At 38.7% G+C, this 22,021-nt stretch overlaps 1 protein-coding gene across 1 annotated transcript in view; it reads right to left on the reverse strand.

The window, feature by feature from the left end:
• Window positions 1-4,263: 4,263 nt before the first annotated feature.
• LOC140616584 (ankyrin repeat domain-containing protein 26-like) overlaps window positions 4,264-22,021 on the reverse strand; it is a 71,971-nt gene continuing 54,213 nt past the window's right edge. The window contains 3 exon segments of the mRNA XM_072797195.1: window positions 4,264-4,509; window positions 5,485-5,530; window positions 21,241-21,469. Of these exon segments, the coding sequence (XP_072653296.1) occupies window positions 4,373-4,509; window positions 5,485-5,530; window positions 21,241-21,469 (412 nt within the window). The 3' untranslated portion in view covers window positions 4,264-4,372.

Consider the following 22,021-nt stretch of genomic DNA (forward strand, 5'->3'; position numbering starts at 1 on the left):
TCCTGTACTGGGGTCACTTGCCGCCAGGTCTGAGCCAGGCTCTTCGCGGGGCCTCCTCCCCCTTGGATGCTTTTTATTTTTTCCGTCTTCCTACTTTGATAGAAGTGCAAAATCTTTTCACTGTAGCATTCCAGCTGTTTTCTCTTTAAATCTCAGGCCAAATTCCTTGTGCTCTCTTAAGTAAGTAAAATCCTTTTTATTTTAAAAGTGGCTTAAAAAAATCCATGGATGCTACATTTGTGGTGAGCATAGTATAATGCATACAGAAACTGAATGCCTATGCTGTACACCTGAAACTACTGTAACGGGTTAACTATACTCAAGTAGAAAAAACTTTTAACTCCATAAAATAAAATAAAATAAAAAAATAAAATAAAATAAAATAAAATAGGAGATAAAAGAACTGATGCCACAGATATACAAGTATCACAAGAGATTACTGTGAACCATATTGCAAGCAGCCATATTGTGAAGTCTATATGGCCAAGAACAAGGAACAGCCTTACTCTACACTGAATATTTCTATACCCACACCTCCAAACTCAGGTTTTAAGTCTTAGTGTTCAATGTGATGATATTTGGAGGTGATGCCTTTGGTAAGTGATTAAGTCATGAAGGTTTAGTCCTCCTGATTTGAGATTAGTGCCCTTCTAAAGGAGGCTGGAGTGAGCTCCCTTGACCCTGTCCCTTATGAAGACACAGGAGGAAGACAGGCACTCATGAACCAGGAAGCAGACCCTCACTGGACACTAATCTGTCAGTGCCTTGATTTTGGACTTCCTAGACTCCAGAACTATGAGAAATAGTAAGATAGTTTATCAAGATAGCTGATCCTGGGGATCCCTGGGTGGCTCAGCGGTTTGGCACCAGCCTTTGGCCCAGGGCATGATCCTGGAGTCCCAGCATCTTGCAAGCCCAAGTCTTGCATTGGGCTCCCAGCATGGAGCCTGCTTCTCCCTCCTCTTGTGTCTCTGCCTCTCTCTTTCTCTCTCTCTCTCTCTCTCCATCTATCATAAATAAATAAATCTTAAAAAAAGATAGCTGATCCTAAGCTCAATATGCAAAGTATTTTTATTTCTATAAGCTATAAACAGGAAATGAAGTTGATTTTTAAAAATAATTTAAAATAGGATCAAAAGTATCAAATAACTGAAAATAAATCTAAAATATATCTTGCAGGATCTTTATAAGAAATTTTTTTAAACACTGAGAGTAGAGCAATTAAAATATTGTTTGGAAAACTCAGTATTATAAATGTCTCTTCCCTTCAAAATATTTATAGATTCAATGCAATCCCAATCCAAATCTTTGCATTGTAAAGCTTCATAAGTTGATTATAAAAGACCTATGGAGCCCTTTCCCCCTTTATCCTTTCCGTTCCCAAAGATTTCAGTCCAAAAGCACAGGAACAGAAACAAGGAGCGGTGGTGTCCCAGAGGGAGGTATTGGAGCCTGGCACAGAATTGGGAAGGCATAAATGTAGGAGTGCCACCTGAACAGTCTTAGAGCTCAAGACATAGCATCTCTGAAAGGTGAGTAACTTAGGATGAGGTATCACAGACTTCAAAGGTTCAGGAGGCATCCACACAGGGAAAGAACAGCCCAGCATGGGTTTTCAGAGCCTGTAAGTGAGGCACATCATCTGCAGAAGTGGCCTGGTACAGGGTATCTCAGAAAGGAGGTTTTTATATGTCTCAAAGTACTTCTCCATAAAATATTAATTGTAAAGTGCAAAGTTAACATTCCGGGGAAGAAAACTGAAGATACTACTCCAGCGATCAACGTCACCAACCATGGGACAAATCAAAACTGTAGGTCACATGATATGATGCAATGAGAAGAGTAGAGGACCAGTTCAGTTGTGCTCTTGCTAAAATACATATATGTATATGTATATAAATATAATCTTAATTTTATCATAAGGAAACATAAGATACGTAAGAAAAACCCACACTGAAAAGACATTCTACGTTACTGGAATGAACTCTTCAAAGGATTAAAAGTCACAAAAATCAATGGAAAGACTAAGGAACTGTTCTAAACTGAAAGAGACTAAGAAACACAACATCTTAGTTCAGTACATGGTTTTGAATAGGACCTTCCTTGCTATAAAGGATACTACAGACAAATGTCAGAGCTTTAAAAGAATATGAGGTTTATTTTATTTTTTTAGAAGATTTTATTTATTCATGAGAGACACACAGAGAGAGAGAGAGAGAGAGATGCAGAGACACAGGCAGAGGGAGAAGCAGGCTCCATGCTATGAAAGGAGCCTGATGTGGGACTCGATCCCCGGTCTCCAGGATCACACCTTGAGCTGCAGGCGGTGCTAAACCACTGCGCCACCGGGGCTGCCCAGAATATGAGGTTTAGATGATAGAGGGGATAGTTGACGTAGCAATTGCACAACTGGGTATTTACCCCATAGATACAAATGTAGTGAAATGAAGGGGCACCTGCACCTCAATGTTTATGGTAGCAATATCCACAATACCCAAACTGTGGAAGGAGCCAAGATGTCCTTCAACAGAGGAATGGATAAAGAAGATGTGGTATGGGACCCCTGGGTGGCTCAGCGGTTGAGTGTCTGCCTTTGGCTCAGGGCATGATCCTGGGATCTGGGAAGAGTCCCATGTCCGGCTCCCTGCATGGAGCCTGCTTCTCCCCCTGCCTGTGTCTCTGCCTCTCTCTCTCATGAGTAAATAGATGAATTCTTTTAAAAAAAAGATGTGGTATACATACAAAATGGAATATTACTCAGACGTCAGGAAGGATGAATACCTACCACTTACATCAATGGGCATGGAACTAGAGAGTATCAGGCTGAGTGAAACAAGTCAACTGGAGAAAGACAATGATCATATGGTCTCCCTCATAGGTGGAATATAAGAAATAGTGCAAGGAGGGGAAACTGAATGGGGAAAAATCAGAGAGGAAGACAAACCATGAGAGACTCAACTCCAGAAAACATACTGAAGGTTGCTGAAAGGGAAGTGAATGGGGGGATGGGATAAATCAGTGATGGTCATGAAGGAGGGCATGTGACGTGATGAGCACTTGGTGTTACATGCAACTGATGAATTATCGAAAACTTTATCTGAAAAAGATGACCCTTCTAAATGTTGGGAAATTGAATTTAAATTTAAAAACATAATGTATACCTAACATAGTTTGAATGGGTGTACTTATATGCCAATTTTTAAAAAACACAGTACTGTAAATGTATTTTCTCTTCCTTCTGATCTTTTTTTAAAAGATTTTATTTATTTATTCATAAGAGGCAGAGAGAGAGAGAGAGAGAGAGAGACAGAGAGGCAGAGACACAGGCGGAGGGAGAAGCAGGCTCCACGCAGGGAGCCTGATGTGGGACTTGATCCCGGGTCTCCAGGATCACACCTGGGCTGAAGGCGGCGCTAAACCGCTGAGCCACCCAGGCTACCCTCTTCTGATTTTTCTTAATAACATTTTTCTCTAGCTTACTTTATAAGGAGAATATAGAATGGAATACATATAACACACAAAAAATAGGTTAATTGACTGTTTTGGTACAATATTCTGGTCAACAGTAGATTAGTAGTAGTTAAGTGCCTGGGGAGTCAAAAGTTCACAGATTTTCACACAGAGGATCAGTGCCCCCCTAAGCTCCACATTATTCAAGGGACAATTGTATTAGTGTTGATTTTCTGATTGGCAGGGTTGTACGGTAGCTATGTGGAATGTACTGACTTGCAGGATATAGGGGCCACAGGAATTGGGCACAAATTAACAATTTACTTTCAAACCATTCTGGAGGGAAAAGGTCGTTTTCTCTATTTTTTCTTTTCTCTAATTTTAAGACTCTTCTCAAAAAGTAAATTAAAAAAAAAAAAGAAAAGATAAAAAGCCTTAGGCAAATCTTTTTCACCATGAGGAAAGAACTATGAATAATAAGTATTTAAAATTGAAATTATACACAGGGTTTATGGCACTATAAAAATTGAAATACATACAAACATTGGTGATAGCTTTAGCAGCAGTATATCAAAATGATGTGTGTCTAAATCCGTATGTCTAGTAACAAAACATAGAAAATACAAAAAAAAAAAAAAAAAAAACAACTACCAATTACCAGCCCCAAAACATTATCAACAACTTGGTCCGATCTACTTGGGCAGATTGGAGCCTGTAAAACTCAATAATGCTGGTTTCCATGTAGAAAATATGCTTAAATTTAATCAGATGCCAGGAAACATAGCTTAATATATAAACTTTCATTACACACGATATAACAAAATTTCCTTTAATAAAGATTTTTTGTACATCAGATATTTACTGGGAAACAATTAAAATGTTATATTAAACATCTAGGTAATAAACTTTTACTATATATCTTTCAGATCATATACTTTCTATTCAAAATCTCTACATATTCTTGTGATGCTTGCAGTACTAGATCTTGATTTACATTTGATTCGTCAGTAGGTCCTAAAGGAGAAGATCTACAGAATCCTGATTCTCAATCATGAGCAACTGAAAAAGAGAAAGTTTAATATTCTTTATCTGAAATACTTTGTAGTTAACTAGAAGTTAGTAAAAAAAAAGTTGGAATCTTCTGAGTGTTAAAAGGATGAAAAATATCTACATATAACTACAATATAAAATACAAGATTACTATTAAATCAAGTTTGCTCACGATTGCCCATTGAATTAATTACTACTGTGGATAAACACTAGAGCTTCTGGTTTTCTCATTACAAGATGAGATTGCAAGCTGATGGCACAGTCCACCCCTGAACAATCATATGCTATCAACTGAAAAATCAAACAGGCAATATCTAGAGTCAAATATATCATGGCAGGTTTAAAACAAGACATTATAAGAACACACAGAAGGGACATCCTGGTTTTCTATCAATATTGTCTGCTTTTCGGTGGAGGGAATAGGAAGGCTGATACCTGAAAGATTACTCTCTGCAAAGCAGCAGAGTAGGGTAATAGCGACAGAGAAGGCTCACCAATGTGGCAAGAACCAAATTGATTTGGGTGCTTATATTCCATGCTAAGAAACCTGGAATTTTACCCAATGGCAAAACCCAATGGCTGGAGATTGAAATGTCACCTGTCAAGGGACAGCTATATGAACTATATAATTGCTTAACTAAGTATTACTAAGACAAGTCTGGTCTGTTTGGTCTTCTACCACTAGCAGAAACAAGAATTTGAGAACGCCCACATTTTCAGATTGACAGTTCCATAGCGATGGCACAAGTGAAGGAAGATTACAGCCAAAAGTACTAACAGGCATACAGGCTGCAGGTTTTTAAAAAAGGTATGAAACACGATGACCAAATGAGGAATAAGTCTCTTATTCATTATGTTTATGTTTTACATTTTTTATTAGATATATCTAGACAAAATTTTAACAAAGGGAAGGGATGCCAGTTACTATTTGTGGTTTATTTCAGAAATTAATGACCATCTAAATTTGTAAATTTGGCAACATACCTTCTTTTAGTTCTCTGATTATACTGTCTTCCAACATCTGCTGCATCTGAAATAAGTTAAACGTTACTTACAATGTTCAAGTTAAACAAGAGACATTATTATAGGAATTTTATTTTGCGTATGAAACGTGGTCTGGAAATGATACTTTTAGAAAGTAAAAGCTACAATTTGCTTAAATAGAAAGATAATCACATAAATAAAATAAATCCCTACTTATTTTAATCTGGATAACTGAGAAGAAACCTATAATGCTGTTTAGAGGATTCTAATAAAAAGTACAATTAATATTGATCAATCGAATATACAGAATTTCTGGAAGAAGAGGACGATGGTGGAGGAGTAGGAGACCCTAGTTTTGTCTGGTGTCTGGGATTCAGCTACATAGGTATCAAATCATTCTGAACACCTGTGGACTCAGACAGAGATCCAAGAAAAGAATTGTTGCAATTCTACAAATAGAACAGCGACCGCTTTCTGCAAGGTAGGAGGTGTGGAGAAATGAATCAGAGGCATATATCAGAAGATTAAACCAGGGGGGCAGGGAACCTCTGGAAGCCAGAAGGCAAGTCCTGGAAAGTGATATAGCAGCAGAGTGCACAACCAGAACTTTTAAGAGGTCTGTTCCAGTGAGGACATCCCTGTCTGAAAGATGCTCAGGTGGCAACGGGGGGCAGCATCCTAAGTGGGACGGACAGTGTGGTCTCAGGATCCCTGGGGGGGCGGGGTCACAGAAGGAATGGGGGCGGCGCCTGAGTATGGCAGTTGCCAAGGCGTTTGAGCGGGGAAGCCAGTTGCAATCAGTGAGCCCAGGAGTGGGCATTCAGCTCAGTGTTGCCATAAACCCCAAACCGAGGAACAGTCAGGTGACCACTTTCCAAGCAGGAAAAACTGGGCAAGACCTCCTCCTTCCCCCCTGGAGGCACAGTGTGAATGGGGGCTACAGGGGTCTGCAAAGTTTGGAAAATCGAAAGGGGGTCTGTGCTTGAGATAAAAATGCTTGGTCACAGGCTGAGTGAATACAGAGTGCAGACAGAAACCAGGGAGACACAGTAGGGAGTGAGATCTTTCAATTCCAGGGCTGGAAATTAGGAGGCCACCATTTTCATTCTCATCCTCTAAAGCTGCCCAGAAAGCCTTCAGGGAACAAAAGCCACAGAGAGCAATCTGGAGCTGCTTACCTGGCCTGGCCCCCTGGCAAGGGTGGTGCAATCCCACCCTAAGCAAAGACACCTAAGAATCAGTGCAACAGGCCTCTCCCTCAGGAGGTCAGCAACAACATCCTGCTAAGACCAACTTTACTCATCATACAGAGCTGCAGAACTCCAGTGCTAGGGGCAAACAGTATATAGAACTCATGGCTATTTCTCATGACTCCTTAGTCTTTCTATTTTAATTTTCTTTTTGCTTTCAACCAATTTCTTCATTTATCAACTCTTACAATTTACCTTTTTACACTTGCATTCAATCCTTTCACTGCTCTTTTTTTTATTTTTTTTTATTTTTTTATTTTTTATTTTTTTCCTTTCACTGCTCTTAATATTATTCCTGTATATATTGAAGTTTTTCTTTCTGTACCATTTCGGGAAGTAGTTCCTTCTAAGAAATAGACTAAAATACAACCAGAATCTACTATACTGCTCTATTCTCTTCATCTGTCTGATTATAATATTTTTAAAATCTATCTTAATTTTCATATTTACAGTTACATTCTATCCTTTCATTGCATTTAATTTTATTTTTGCATATAATGAAGTTTTTCATTCTTTACACTTTTGGGATGTAGTTTCTTCTAACAAACAGACCAAAATATACTTATGATATAGTGTATTGCTCTGTTCTGTTCAACTGGCTGATAATATCCTTTTTATTTTGACTTTTAATTTCCATTTTTACACTTACATTCTAGACTTTCCTTGTATTTAATTTTATTTTTGTATATATACAAGGTTTCCTCTTAACCATTTGGGGATGCAATTTCCTAACAAAAAGACCAAAATTCACATAGTATCGGTGTACTGCTCTGCTCTCTTGATCTCTCTAATTCTATTATCCCCTTTGTTAACCTTTAAATTGGCTTCAGGTCTCTTCTGATTTGTTTAGCATGTATTTATCTGGGGTCATTCTTGATATTTTTCTATTCTGTTCTCTCACTCATCTCTTCTTCTCTGGACAGAATGACAAGATGGAAAAACTCACTGCCACAAAGAGAACAAGAGGTAGTACTGACTGCCCGGAACCTAATCAGCATGGATAGAAGGAAGAGGCTGGAGCGAGAGTTCAGAATAATGACCATCAAGATAATAGCTGGGCTTAAAAGACACACAGAGGACACTAGAGAATGCCTTTCTGGAGAAATAAAACAACTGATATCTAATCAAGTTGAGATAAAAAAGGCTAATCTTAGTGAGATGCAATCAAAAATGAAGGTTCTAACTGCTAGGATAAATGAGGCTTCACAGAGAAGTAGTGATATAGAAGACAAAACAATGGAGAATAAAGAAGCTGAGGAAAAGCAAGAGAAACAACCACTGGACTATGACAGGAGAATCTGAGAGGTGAGTCGTACCACACAGCAAAACAATGTTAGAATAATGGGGATCCCAGAAAAAGAGGGGAAGGAGGGGGGAAGAAGGCATATTTGAGCAAATTATAGCAGAGATCTTCCCTCATCTGGGGAAAGAAACAGGCACTCGAGTGCCAGGAGGCACAGAGAACCTTCCTCAAAATCAATAAAAAACAGGTCAATATCTCCAATATAATAGCAAAGCTTGCAAATTTCAGACCCAAAGAGAAAATCCTGAAAGCAGCTTGGAACACGAGGCCCTGAACCAAGAAGGAGAGAAATATTCAACTGGCAGCGGATCTATCCAAAGAGACCTAGCAGGCCAGAGAGAGCTGGCATGATATACTCAGGGTGCTCAAGGAGAAGAGTCTACAGCCAAGAATTTTATCCAGCAAGGCTCTCATTCAAAATACAAGGGGAGATAAAAAGCTTCCAGCACAAACTGAAACTAAAAGAATTTGTGATCCCTAAAACAGCCCTGCAAGAAGTGGTAAAGGGGAAACTTTAAGCAAACAGAGAGCCCAAAAGTAACACAGACCAGAACACGGACTTTACACATAATACAATGGCACTACATTCATATCTTTCAATCCTTTCTCTGAATGTAAACAAGTCAAATGCCCCAACCAAAACACACAGGGTATCACAGTAGATAAAAAAAAAAGCAAGACCCATTGATATGCTATCTGAAAGAGACTCATTTTAGACACAAAGACAACTTCACATTGAAGGTGAGGGAGTGGAAAACCATTTATCATATTAAAGGACATGAAAAAAAAACTGGAGTGGCAATATTTATATCAAACAAATTGGATTTTTTTAAAGATTTTATTTATTTATTCATGAGAGACACACAGAGAGCGAAAGGCAGAGGCACAGGCAGCGGGAGAAGCAGGCTCTGTGCGGGGAGCCTGATGTGGGACTAGATCATGACCTGAGCCGAAGGCAGATGCTCAACCACTGAGCCACCTGGTCATCCCACAAATTGGATTTTAAACCAAAGACTGCATTAAGAGAAGAAACAACAACAACAAAAGATGAAGAAACTCACTATGCCATAATTAAAGGGTCTATCCAAAACTAAAATTGGACAATTATAAGTTTTAATGTGTCTAAAGTGGGAGCAGCCAACTATGTAAACCAACTTTCTGTTAAGATTTCATTTATTTATTTATTTGACACACACACACACACAGAGAACACAGGCAGTGGCAGCAAGAAAGAGAGAAGCAGACTCCCCACTGAGCAGGCAGCCTGATCAGGGCTTGATCCCAGGACCTTGAGAACATGACCTAAGCCAAAGGCAGAGCCTTAACCGACTGAGCCACCCAGGCCACCTTATAAAGCAATTAATAACAAAAATAAAGGAACACATGGATAGTCATATAATAATAGTAGGTACTTTAACACAACACTACTGTAATGGCCAGATCATATAAGCAGATGATCCACTAGGACGCAAGGGCTCTGAATGACACATTGCACAAAATGGACTTCACAGATAACTTCAGAGCACTCCATCCTATGACAACAGAATACACATTCTTCTCGGGTGCACATGGAACAAACATTCTGCACAACAGATCACATACTCAGTCACAAATCAGCTCTCAACTGGTACCAAAAGACTGGGATCATTCCCTGCATACTTTCAGACCACAATGCTTTGAAACTGGAACTCAATCTTGACAGGAAATTTGGAAAGAATTCAAATACACAGAGGTTAAAGAATCCAACTGGGGCACTAAGGCACATTTTAAAACCTCATAGAAACAAATGAAAATGGAAACACAACTGCTCAAAACATTTGGGATGCAGCAAAGGTCATCGAAAGAGGATAGTATATAGCAATGCAAGCCTTTCTCAAGAAATGAGAAAGGTCCTAAATACACAACCTAACCCTACACCTAAAGGAGCTGGAAAAGAACAGAATATTAAAGCCTAAAACCAGCAGGAGAAGAAAATTCATAAAGATCAGAGCAGAAATCAATGAAATAGAAACCAAAGGAACAGTAGAACACATCAATGAAGTCAGGAGCTGGTTCTTTGACAGAATTAATGAGATCGATAAACCCCTGGCCAGACATATCAAAAAGAGAACGGACCCAAAAAATTAGGCAATCTAGAAGAAATGGACGCATTCCTGGAAAGCCACAAACTACCAAAACTGGAACAGGAAGAAACAGAAAACCTGAACAGGCCAATAACCAGGGAGGAAATTGAAGCAGTCATCAAAAACCTCCCAAGACACAAAGGTCCAGGGCCAGATGGCTTCCCAGGGGAATCCTATCAAACGTTTAAAGAAGAAACCATGCCTATTCTACTAAAGCTGTTTGGAAAGATAGAAAGAGATGGAGTACTTCCAAATTTGTTCTATGAGGCCAGCATCACCTTAATTCCAAAACCAGACAAAGACCCCACCAAAAAGGAGAATTACAGACCAATACCCCTGATGAACATGGATGCAAAAATTCTCAACAAGATACTAGCCAAAGCTAAAGATACTCTCTTTAGATGCAGAGAAAGGATTTGACAAAATACAGCATCCATTCCTGATCAAAACTCTTCAGAGTGTAGGGATAGAGGGAACATTCCTCAACATCTTAAAAGCCATCTACGAAAAGCCCACAGCAAATATCATTCTCAAGGGGAATCACTGGGAGCCTTTCCCCTAAGATCAGGAACAAGACAGGGATGTCCACTCTCACCACTGCTATTCAACATAGTCCTGGAAGTCCTAGCCTCAGCAATCAGACAACAAAAAGACATTAAAGGCATTCAAATTGGCAAAGAAGAAGTCAAACTCTCCCTCTTTGCCGATGACATGATACTCTACATAGAAAACCTAAAAGCCTCCACCCCAAGATTGATAGAACTCATACAGCAATTTGGCAGCGTGGCAGGATACAAAATCAATGCCCGGAAATCAATGGCATTTCTATACACTAACAATGAGACTGAAGAAAGAGAAATTAAGGAGTCAATCCCATTTACAATTGCACCCAAAAGCATAAGATACCTAGGAATAAACCTAACCAAAGACGTAAAGGACCTATACCCTAAAAAGTATAGAACACTTCTGAAAGAAATTGAGGAAGACACAAAGAGATGGAAAAATATTCCGTGCTCATGGATTGGCAGAGTTAACATTGTGAAAATGTCAATATTACCCAGGGCAATTTACACGTTTAATGCAATCCCTATGAAAATACCATGGACTTTCTTCAGAGAGCTACAACAAATTATTTTAAGATTTGTGTGGAATCAGAAAAGACCCCGAATAGCCAGGGGAATTTTAAAAAAGAAAACCATATCTGGGGAAATAAGATCATGAATGAAAGAAGACAGATCACGACCAGCACCAGAGAAATACAGACAACTATAAGAACACATTCTGAGCAACTATATGCCAACAAACTAAGCAATCTGGAAGAAATGGATCCCTTTCTATCAAAACTGAAACAGGAAGACACAGGAAACCTGAACAGACCCATAACCAGCAAGGAAATGGGAGCAGTCATCAAATATCTGCCAACAACCAAGAGTCCAGGACCAGGTGGCTTCCCAGAAGAATTCTACCACACATTCCAGGAAGAATTAATCTATTCTTCGGAGCTGTTTATAAAAACTAGTAATGGAAGGGAAACCTTCCAGCATTCTCTGTGAGGCCAGCATTACTCTGATCACAAAACCAGAGCAAGACCCCACCCAAAAGGAGAATTACACTCCAATATCCCTGATGAACATGGATGCCAAAATTTTCACCAAGACACTGGCTGGGAGGATTCAACAGTACATTAAAGGATGATTCACCATGTCCAAGTGGGTTTTATGCCTGGGCTGCAAGGGTGATTCGACATCTGCAGATGAATCAATGTGATACACTACAGAAATAAAAGAAAGGATAAGAACCATAGGATCCTCTCAAGAGATGCAGAAAAAGCAGTTGACAAAGTGTAGCACCCTTTCCGGATCAATACTCTTTGCAGTGCAGGGAGGGGGGGAGCATATCTCAATATCATAAAAGCCATCTACGAAAAGCCCACACCCGATGCCATTCTTAAGGGGAAAAACTGAGAGCTTTGCCGCTAAGGTCAGGAACACGACAGGGAAGTCCACTCTCTGGACAACCAGTGTTGTTCGACATAGCCTCAGCATTTAGACAACAAAAAGAAATAAAAAGGCGTCTGAATCAGAAAAGAACTCAAACTCTCACTTTTCTCAGAGGACATGATATCCTATGTGGAAAACCCAAAAGACTCCACCCCAACGTTGCTAGGACCCTTTCCTGAATTCAGCAAAGCAGCAGGATAGGAAATCCATGTACAGAAATCAGTTGCATTTCTATACACTAACAATGAGATGGAAGAAAGAGAAACTGAGGAGTCGATTCCATTGACCATTGCAGCAAACACCATAAGATGCCTAGGAATAAACCTACCCAGAGAGAGAAAGGATCTATACTCTGAATATGACAGGACATTCTGGAAAGAAATTGAGAAAGGTGTAAAGAACTGGAAATACATTCCATGCTCATGGATTGAAAGAATTAAATATTGTTAAAATGTTTATGCTAGCTCCATCAATCTATATATTCAATGCAATCTCTATCAAAATACTACCAACTTCTTTTCATATAGCTGGAGTAAATAATAGTAAGATTTGTTTGGAACCTTAGAAGACCCCGAATAGCCAAACATATGTTGATAGAGGTAGCCATAGCTGGTGGCATTACAAGCCGGACTTCAAGCTCTATTGTAAAGCTGTGATCAACAAGACAGTATGGTACTGGCACAAAAGCAGACATGTCGATCAATGGCCCAGAAGAGAAAACCCAGAAGTGGACCCTCAACTCCATGGTCCACTCCTCTTCAACAATACTGGAAAGAAAATCCAATGGAGACAAAGCAGTCTCTTCAACAAATGGTGTGGGAAATCAGACCACCACATGTAGAAGAATAAAACTGGACCATTTTCTTATGCCATACACAAAAATAGAGTCAAAATGGATGAAACACCCAAATGTGAGATAGGAATCCATCAAAATCCTACAGGAGAACACAGCCAGCAACCTCTGTGACCTCGGCTGCCGCAACTTCTTGCTAGAACATGTCACCAGATGCCAAAATGACCTACTGGGAATTCATCAAGATAAAAAGCTTTTGCACAGCAAGGAAACAGTTGACAAAACCAAAAGACAACTGACAGAATGGCAGAAGGTGTTTGCAAATGCCTTATCAGATAAAAGGCTGGTATGCAAAGTCTATAAAGAGCTAATCAAAGTCAACACCCAAAGAAAGATAACCCAATGAAGAAATGGGAAGAAATGAAAGGACACGTCTCCAAAGAAGACATACATATGGCCAACAGACACATGAAAACATGCTCAACATCAGCTGGCACCAGAGAAATACAAATCAAAACCATGGTGAGTTTCCCCCTCACACCTTTCATAATGGCCAAAATTAGCAAGTCTGGAAATGACAGATGTTGGCGGGAATGCAGAGAAAGGGGGATCCTCTTATGATGTTGGTGAGAATACAACCTGGTGCAGCTCCTCTGGAAATCAGTACCGGAGGTTCCTCAAAGAGTTGAAAAAGGAGCTACCTATGTAAAACCCAGCAATTGCGCTAGAAGGTATGAATCCCAAAGATCACTTTGGTCGGGATCCAAAGGGGCACCTGCACCCATATGTTTATACCAGTAATATCCTCAATAGCCAACCTGAGAGATATGGATGTTCTTTGAAAGAGGTATGCATAAAGAAGATGTGATGTAGATATAAATAAATAAGTAATCATATTTATTTATTAGACAGAGAGAGAGAGGGAGGGAGAGAGAGAACAGAATATTACTCAGCCAATAAATAATTAAATCTTTGGACCTTTGGGTGGCTCAGTGGCTGAGAGTAGGCCTTTGGCTCCGGGCATGATATATATATCATAACATTATAAGCTAGTTAATTGAATTTAAATAAAAAATAGTAAAGAAACCAATGGAGCTAGGAATGTGAAATAAAAGAATATACATAACTTCTGAAGGATCTTATTGTTACAAAATTGTAAACAAGAGTCATTTTACACTTTAATAGTTTGTGATTTTCAGAAAAAGTGCCCTTTATGAGAGATTAATCATTTGTTTAATAAATTATTCCTCCGAATGAGCTTTCCACTTTTGCACTTTTAGAAAAACAAAATCTTGAGGTATGTTGTATGCTCTATTTTTCAGCACAGACTCTTAAATACATAAAACAATGGAAGTGGGACTACATAAAGTCATGTGGAATTTCTCCTGGTAATATTGAGTAAAACTATTTTGTTATCTATATGATGACTGATGTACTTCTTATCATGTGAACACAGAGATTTCAGAAAATCTGCTTCAGGAAAGGAAAAAATATAAGCTAGCACCAGTTTTCCAACTTAGTTTCGCATTGATAAGTTTCTAGAATTAGAAACAAGGAAAAGAAATTTTAACTGTAACTTTGTTTCCTTTCTATGAATTAGGACCAATTTTTGAAACACCTGACTTACTATAGTTATCATTATCTACTTAATTATGAAATATTTAGGAATATTTCAGACTACAGTTGACCTTTGAGCAACACAGTGGTTAGGTGCACTTACCCCCGTGCAGTCAAAACTCTGTATAATTTCTGATTCTCCCAAAATTTAATTACTAAGAGCCTACTGGTGATGGGAAGCCTGACCAATAACACAGTCCATTAACACATGGTTTGTACATTACATGTGTTATAGAATATATTCTTAAAATAAAGTAAGCTAGAGAAAAAAAGGTTATTGAGAAAAACATAAGAGAAAATACAGTACAACACAACAGCCAAGAAAGTCCATGTGTAGGCTAACTAGACCTGCAGCTTCAATTCCATGTTGGTCAAGGATCAAATGTGCATTACAAATATTCCCATCTAGAATGCTCCTATTTCTTATAAAAGGCATCCTCTCATTGAATTCCCAAAATAGGGTCTAAATACGGTACTAAGTGGTGCCTAGGTGGCCCAGTCACTTAAGTGCCTGCCTTCATTTCCTTAAGGAATGATCAAAGTAATATAATGATCTTTTCGCCAAAAGTCTTTTCCTAAATACTTGCTTCTGTGACCCTGGTTTATTTCCAGGTGAGAATTGAGTTAGATGGTAGAAATAGCTTGCAATCCATTAATAAAGAGAACATATTTGCAATTTTATTTATACTTTTCCATTTATCAAAAACATAAGAGGGTAAGAAAATTATACACATAAAAACAACGTATCAGCAAATTTTAATTCGAAGACTCATTAATTAGAAGGATTTTCTCATAACAGTTTGTTTCCAAACAACCAATCATAGAAATCTAAGGTTCCATTGGGGATACTGTAGGATTGAGGGACAAAAGTCTACAGCTGTAGTCTCATCTCTCTTTTAGCTACACAGCTCCACTGGTCTCGGTTTTGTATAATACAGTTTAATGCAAAAACAGAAACAAACAAAAAAACAAAACAAAACAAAAACAAATTAAGTTCCATTCTTTGAAAAAAATATTGTTTTCCAAAAGGTAGTCACTAATTTAGTCAAAGTCCCTAATTTTTTTTATTTTAATTTTTATTTATTTATGATAGTCACAGAGAGAGAGAGACAGAGACACAGGCAGAGGGAGAAGCAGGCTCCATGCACTGGGAGCCTGATGTGGGATTCGATCCCGGGTCTCCAGGATCACGCCATGGGCCAAAGGCAGACGCCAAACCGCTGCGCCACCCAGGGATCCCAAAGTCCCTAATTTTACATAAGAGACAAGAAGGCCTCAGAAAGATTGCAGTTTGCCTCAGGTCAAAAGACCAAAGAGTTGCAGGCCAGGAATGTGCTTTAGGTCCTCCTGAACTGAGAGTTTTTATGCCAGTTGCTTCATCATCTTCAGGAAAAATACCTACATTTTTAACTATAACTGACTGAAAATGAACACATAAAAGTTTGTCATGTGGCTCAATAACGACTAGGCATGAGGCACAAAACAGCTTTCTAATTAAATTATAAATTTTAAAGTCTAAAGTGTAATTTAAATGATAAATTTTAATGTTTTATGAATAAAAATACAGCAATGGAAATGATCTTTACTCCTATTGGGAACAGTTAATAGACTGCATTTATAAGCACAAATTTTTTAAACCACAAGACACGGAACTTGAAGGAGAAAATCTTTAGTTGAACCAAAGAGGCTGAAATGGAGGAAACTCTTCCTGGAAAGAATTATTCTTTTCCTCCAGATAAAACTTGGTTTACCAAAATCAATCAACAAATGAGTTATCTATGTTGTGGATTATTAAACACAAAACAGACTTCTCTTTACCACCTAGTATGCTCTGTCCAACCTCTCATCATTATGAGAGTTGGTATGTACAAAAGACAGGACTAACTTTAATTTAAATCCAGTCAGAAATTAGAGGTAAACCATCATTACCCACAAGTGGATTTATCTCTACCTCCCTCACAGCAGGAAGGGAGATTTGCCTAATGAGTGAATTGGGGAGAAGGCACTAGGCAGTGCTTAGGAGATTCCAAATCTCTTTTTTGAAAAGATGTGCTCACTCATGGTAACATGAATTCAGGTCTGCTCTCATCTTCGTGGGATGGGCATCAAACATTTGTTTCCTCCATTTACAACTGTGTGGGGAAGTGCCTAATTTGGGATAAAGAATTGGGAAGCCCACTGTGGCTACATACCCACCCAAACCACATTCTCCAATCTGTTAGCATGTATTAGTAACAAAGGCTACTAAGTTTAACTCCATCTGCCTGACTCCTGTGCTCTGAACTCAGAAAAAGAAGAGCACTGTCCTCTGCCACCTACCCCACCATAGCTCCAATGAGAGAAATGACCAGACAATACTTTGAAAAATGTTTCTTCTTGCTTGACTTTATAACTAACATTCATTGTTCAAAGCAACATATTTTGAAGAGGGAAAAGTTGGGAAGAACAATTTTAGAAACAAGCAGAGAAAGTCAGACAAAACGAGGAGACAGAGGAGTATGTTCTAAATGAAAGAACAAGGCCATGAGATAGAACCTCAGAAAAAAAAAAAAAAAAAAAAAGAACCTCAGAAAAATAATGAAATGAAACAGAGATAAGGAGTCAGCCTGATAAAGAGTTCAAAGTAATGGTCACAGAGATGCTCAGCAAACTTGGAAGAATGGACGGATTCAGTGAGAACTTCAACAAAGAGAAAATATACAAAAGAACCAATTAGGGCTGAAGAATACAATAACTGAAATGAAAAATACACCAGACACAATCGACAGCAGATTAAAAGATGTGAAGAACAGATCAGCAATCTGCAAGAAAGGGTAGTAAAAATCATCCAAGCTGAAAAGCAAAAATAAGAAATAATTTGAAAAATTAAGATACAGGGACCTCTGGAATAGCATCAAGTATAATAAAACTCACATTAGAGAGGTCCCAGAAAAAGAAGAGAGAAAAGGATGAAGAACTTATTTGAAGAAAGAATACCTAAAAACTTCCCTAACCTGGGGAAGAAAACAGGCCTCCAGGCCCAGGAAGCATTGCCAGTCCCAAATAAAAGGAACCCAAAGAGTTTCACACCAAGACACATAATAACAAGTCAAAAATGAAAGAGAAAAGGAGAATCTTAAAAGCAGAAAAAAAAAAAAAAGAAAAGAAAGGAAAGGAAAAGCAATTAGTTATATCAAAGCGAACCACTACAGGGATATCAGTGGATTTTTCAGCCAAAACTGTGGCATGCACTCTGGAAAACTGTGTGGAGGTTCCTCAAAGAGTTAAAAATAGACCTGCCCTACGACCCAGCAATTGCACTGCTGGGGATTTACCTCAAAGATACAGATGCAGTGAAACGGCAGGACACCTGCACCCCGATGTTTCTAGCGGCAATGTCCCCAATAGCCAAACTGTGGAAGGAGCCTCGGTGCCCATCGAAAGATGAATGGATAAAGAAGATGTGGTCTACGTATACAATGGAATATTACTCAGCCATTAGAAACGACAAATACCCACCGTTTGCTTCAACGTGGAGGGACCTCAAGGGTATTGTGCTGAGTGAAATAAGTCCATCGGAGAAGGACAGACATTATAATGGTCTCATTCATTTGGGGAATATAAAATTTAGTGAAAGGGAATAAAGGGAGAGAAAATGAGTGAAAATATCGCTGAGGGTGACAAAACATGAGAGACACCTAACTCTGGCAAATGAACAAGGTGTAGTGTAAGGGGAGGTGGGCGGGGGGTGACTGGGTGATAGGCACTGAACGGGGCACTTGGGATGAGCACTGGGTGTTATGCTAAATGATGGCAAATTGAACTCCAATAAAAATCGGAGAAGGACAAACATTATATGGTCTCATTCATTTGGGGAATATAAATAATAGTGAAAGGGAATGGAAGGGAAGGGAGAAGAAATGGGTAGGAAATATCAGAAAGGGAGACAGAGGGATCCCTGGGTGGCGCAGCGGTTTGGCGCCTGCCTTTGGCCCAGGGCGCGATCCTGGAGACCCGGGATCGAATCCCACATCAGGCTCCCGGTGCATGGAGCCTGCTTCTCCCTCTGCCTATGTCTCTGCCTCTCTATCTCTCTCTCTCTGTGACTATCATAAATAAATAAAAATTAAAAAAAAAAAAAGAAAGGGAGACAGAACGTGAAGACTCCTAACTCTGGGAAATGAACTAGGGGTGGTGGAAGGGGAGGAGGGCAGGGGATGGGGGTGAATGGGTGATGGGCACTGAGGGGGGCACTTGACGGGATGAGCACTGGGTGTTATTCTGTATGTTGGTAAATTGAACACCAATAAAAAATAAATTTATCATATAAAAAGAAAGTTAAAAAAAAAGAAAAGAAATTGTCGCATGATATTTTCCAAGTGCTAAGAGGAAAAAACCTAGGATATTTTTGGCAGGTTTATAATTCAGAACTGAAAGAAAGATAGAGTTTCCCACACAAAACTTAAAGAAGTTCATCACCACTAAATAGGTCTTATAAGAGATGTTAAAAGGACTTCTTTAATCAGAAAAGGCCAGGGTACCTGGACGGCTGTCAGTGAAGAGTCTCCCAGGACCCTGGGATCAAGCTCTGCAAGGGACTCCCTGTTCCCTGCTCAGAGAGGAGCCTGCTTCTCCCTCTCCCTCTGCCCCTCCCTCCCCTTCACTTGTGTTCTCACTCACTCTGCTCTCAAAGAAAGAAAGAAAGAAAGAAAGACCATAACTAGAAATAAGAAAATAATGAGACAGTTTTATCATAAAAACAAACATACAGTAAAGGTAATAGACCAATCATTTTTATAAAGCCAGTATGAGGGTTACAAGACAAAAGGAATAATATCAATTATATCTACAGTAACTAGTTAAGGGATACACAAAATACAAAGGTGTAAACTATGACATCAAATTTATAAAACAAGGCAGGGTGTAAAAATGCAGTGTTTTTAAAATCTGTTTGAACTGAAGTAACCATCAACTTAAAAGAGATTGCTATACATACACAGGATGTTATATATGAACTTCATGGTAATCACAAACCAAATATTTATAATGGATACACAAAAGGAAGAAAAGCATCCAAACATAATACTAAAAGTCATCGAATCAGAAGAGAATAGAGCAAGAAAACAAGGAAGTCGAATGAAAGAACAAGACTAAGGCTTCATTTAACATGAGTCTATGCTACATTTTTCTACATTAATAAAACCACGAATATACTATCAAAATCATAAGCCTATGTGCATTGATTGAAATGGGTATTTTAACAACAATGATACATAATGGAAATGGGTTGTTATTAAAGGCTCCCTATCACTGCCATCTTAGTCATCAATCATTCAAGTGATGGCATCAAGGTAAATATATGTAAATTTCATTTGAAATATCCAATTATTTGTGGGGTGCCTGGGTGGCTCAGTCAGTTAAGTGTCAGAATCTTGATTTTGGCCCAGGTCATGATCTTAGGGTCATGAGATCCGGCTCCACTCTGAGCATGGAGCCTGCCTAAGAGTCTCTCTTCTCTCTTTCCCATTGCCCTTTACCACCTGCTTGCTTTCCTTCATTTTCTCTCTCTCTCTCTCTCAAAAAAAAAAAAAAGAAAAGAAAGAATCAAATATTTCTTTGACTTACTTATTTAGAAAATCTCTACAGTTGCTCAGCAAGCCATTTTATAAAAATTGAAATAGAAGTAATATAAGTTAAAAAAAAGGTGTTATAAGAAAGCAATTAGGGATGTGCTCTCATGTAAGAAAATGCCAAAACTTACAACATTTTTTAAACTGTTTTATTTATTTATTCATAAAAAGTACAGAGAGAGAAGCACAGACATAGGCAGAGGGAGAAGCAGGCTCCCTATGGGGATCCTGTTGCGTGACTCAATCCCAGGACCCCTGGATCATGACCTGAGCCAAAGGCAGATACATGCTAAACCACTCAGTCATACGGGTGCCCCCAAAACATAGAACTATCAATTTAGTGTTACAAGTTTATTTAATTCATAAAAAGGACTTACCGTGGAATAGTTAAAATAATAAATATCCCTACATGGTTAAGCGTTTGGATTCTAATCATTCACTTATGCATAGGGGTGGAAAATTGGGTTACAGCAAACTTTAAACATATTATAAACTATTGCTAATTAGAGAATAAGTCAAAGCATCTAAGTGTACTTTGGGTTAGTAGGTAATAATATTTACTTTCCAAAATCCAATTTAACATAGCTTTTCAAGGAAATGGGTCTGTTTGGGGGTGCCTTGGGAACTCAGTTGGTTAAGCATCCAACTCTTGATTCCAGCTCAGATCATCATCTCGGAGTCATGGGATCAAGCCCTGAGTCAGGCTCCACACTCAGTGGGGAGCCTGCTTGAGATTCTCCCCCTCCCTCTACCTCTCTCCCCACTCATGGGCACACTCTCTTCTCTCTCAGATACATAAAATCTTTAAAAAATAAGAAGATAAAATGTGTCAGTTTAGTTGTATTTATTGAATAAAGTTAATAATAGGTATCTCTTGACAATAAGAGCTCCAGGAGCTTAAAAAAATACCATAAAATTTCTGTCCCATTTCCTTATTAGCACAAACCAGTATAACTTTTACTTAATGAGTATTATTCAGTTAACTCAGAATTTCACCAAATTAAAAACAAAAATTTTATTGGAAATCTGAAACTCAAGAAAAGAAAGATAATATAACTAACCTTGAACAAGTGAGTTTCAATGCTGCTAACTGAAGTCTGCGGCCTTGAGGTAGGAATCATTACATTTTCTCTTGGAGTAACATTTCTATCCAGCAGTAAACTACTAGTCAAATTTCCAACATAAGGCCCTTCCAAGACTGGTCCCATAGTAAGAGTGCTATGGAAAGGTCTGTTCTGCTGTCTCTCCACCAGATATTTGGTAGTGATATCTGCCAGCCTCTCATTAGTCCTGTGAAGATTACACAACACAAGTGCTTAGTATTTTATTTCTACCCAAATCATTCCTGCATGACCTGCATTTTTTTAAGTTTCCATAATAGCAAACAGAATGTGCCAGTAAACAGTGTTTTAACACTGAAAATGTGACAGAGCAGAGCTACTATATATATTTATAGGTTTAAAATTATTCCAAAGGAGTATATATGATTCCAGGGATAACTAACTAACAAGAAATTCAAATTAGGGGAGGGAAAGAAATGGCTGACAGTGATGCACATGGATTGACAGGTAATACTTGCTACCTTCTGGAATGGCTGTAATTACAAGATTCTGGAGAATGCCGTTACACATATTTGTATTTAGTAAACCAGTTCAGAACATAAAAATAAACCATCCCTCAAAGACATTTTCAAGGATGTGCTTTCACCACTCTTGTACATTTTACTCATTGCCTCAGAGAAATTGAGGGTTTCGCACTGAGGAATACCTCAGACCAACAACCTCTAGGGGCCAGGTAGATGGCAGAGCAGTGATCAGAAGGACCGAAACAGCTCCAGAGGCA

Source organism: Canis lupus, chromosome 24 (assembly GCF_048164855.1).
Source record: "Canis lupus baileyi chromosome 24, mCanLup2.hap1, whole genome shotgun sequence".
In the NCBI taxonomy this organism is placed as follows: Eukaryota; Metazoa; Chordata; class Mammalia; order Carnivora; family Canidae; genus Canis; species Canis lupus.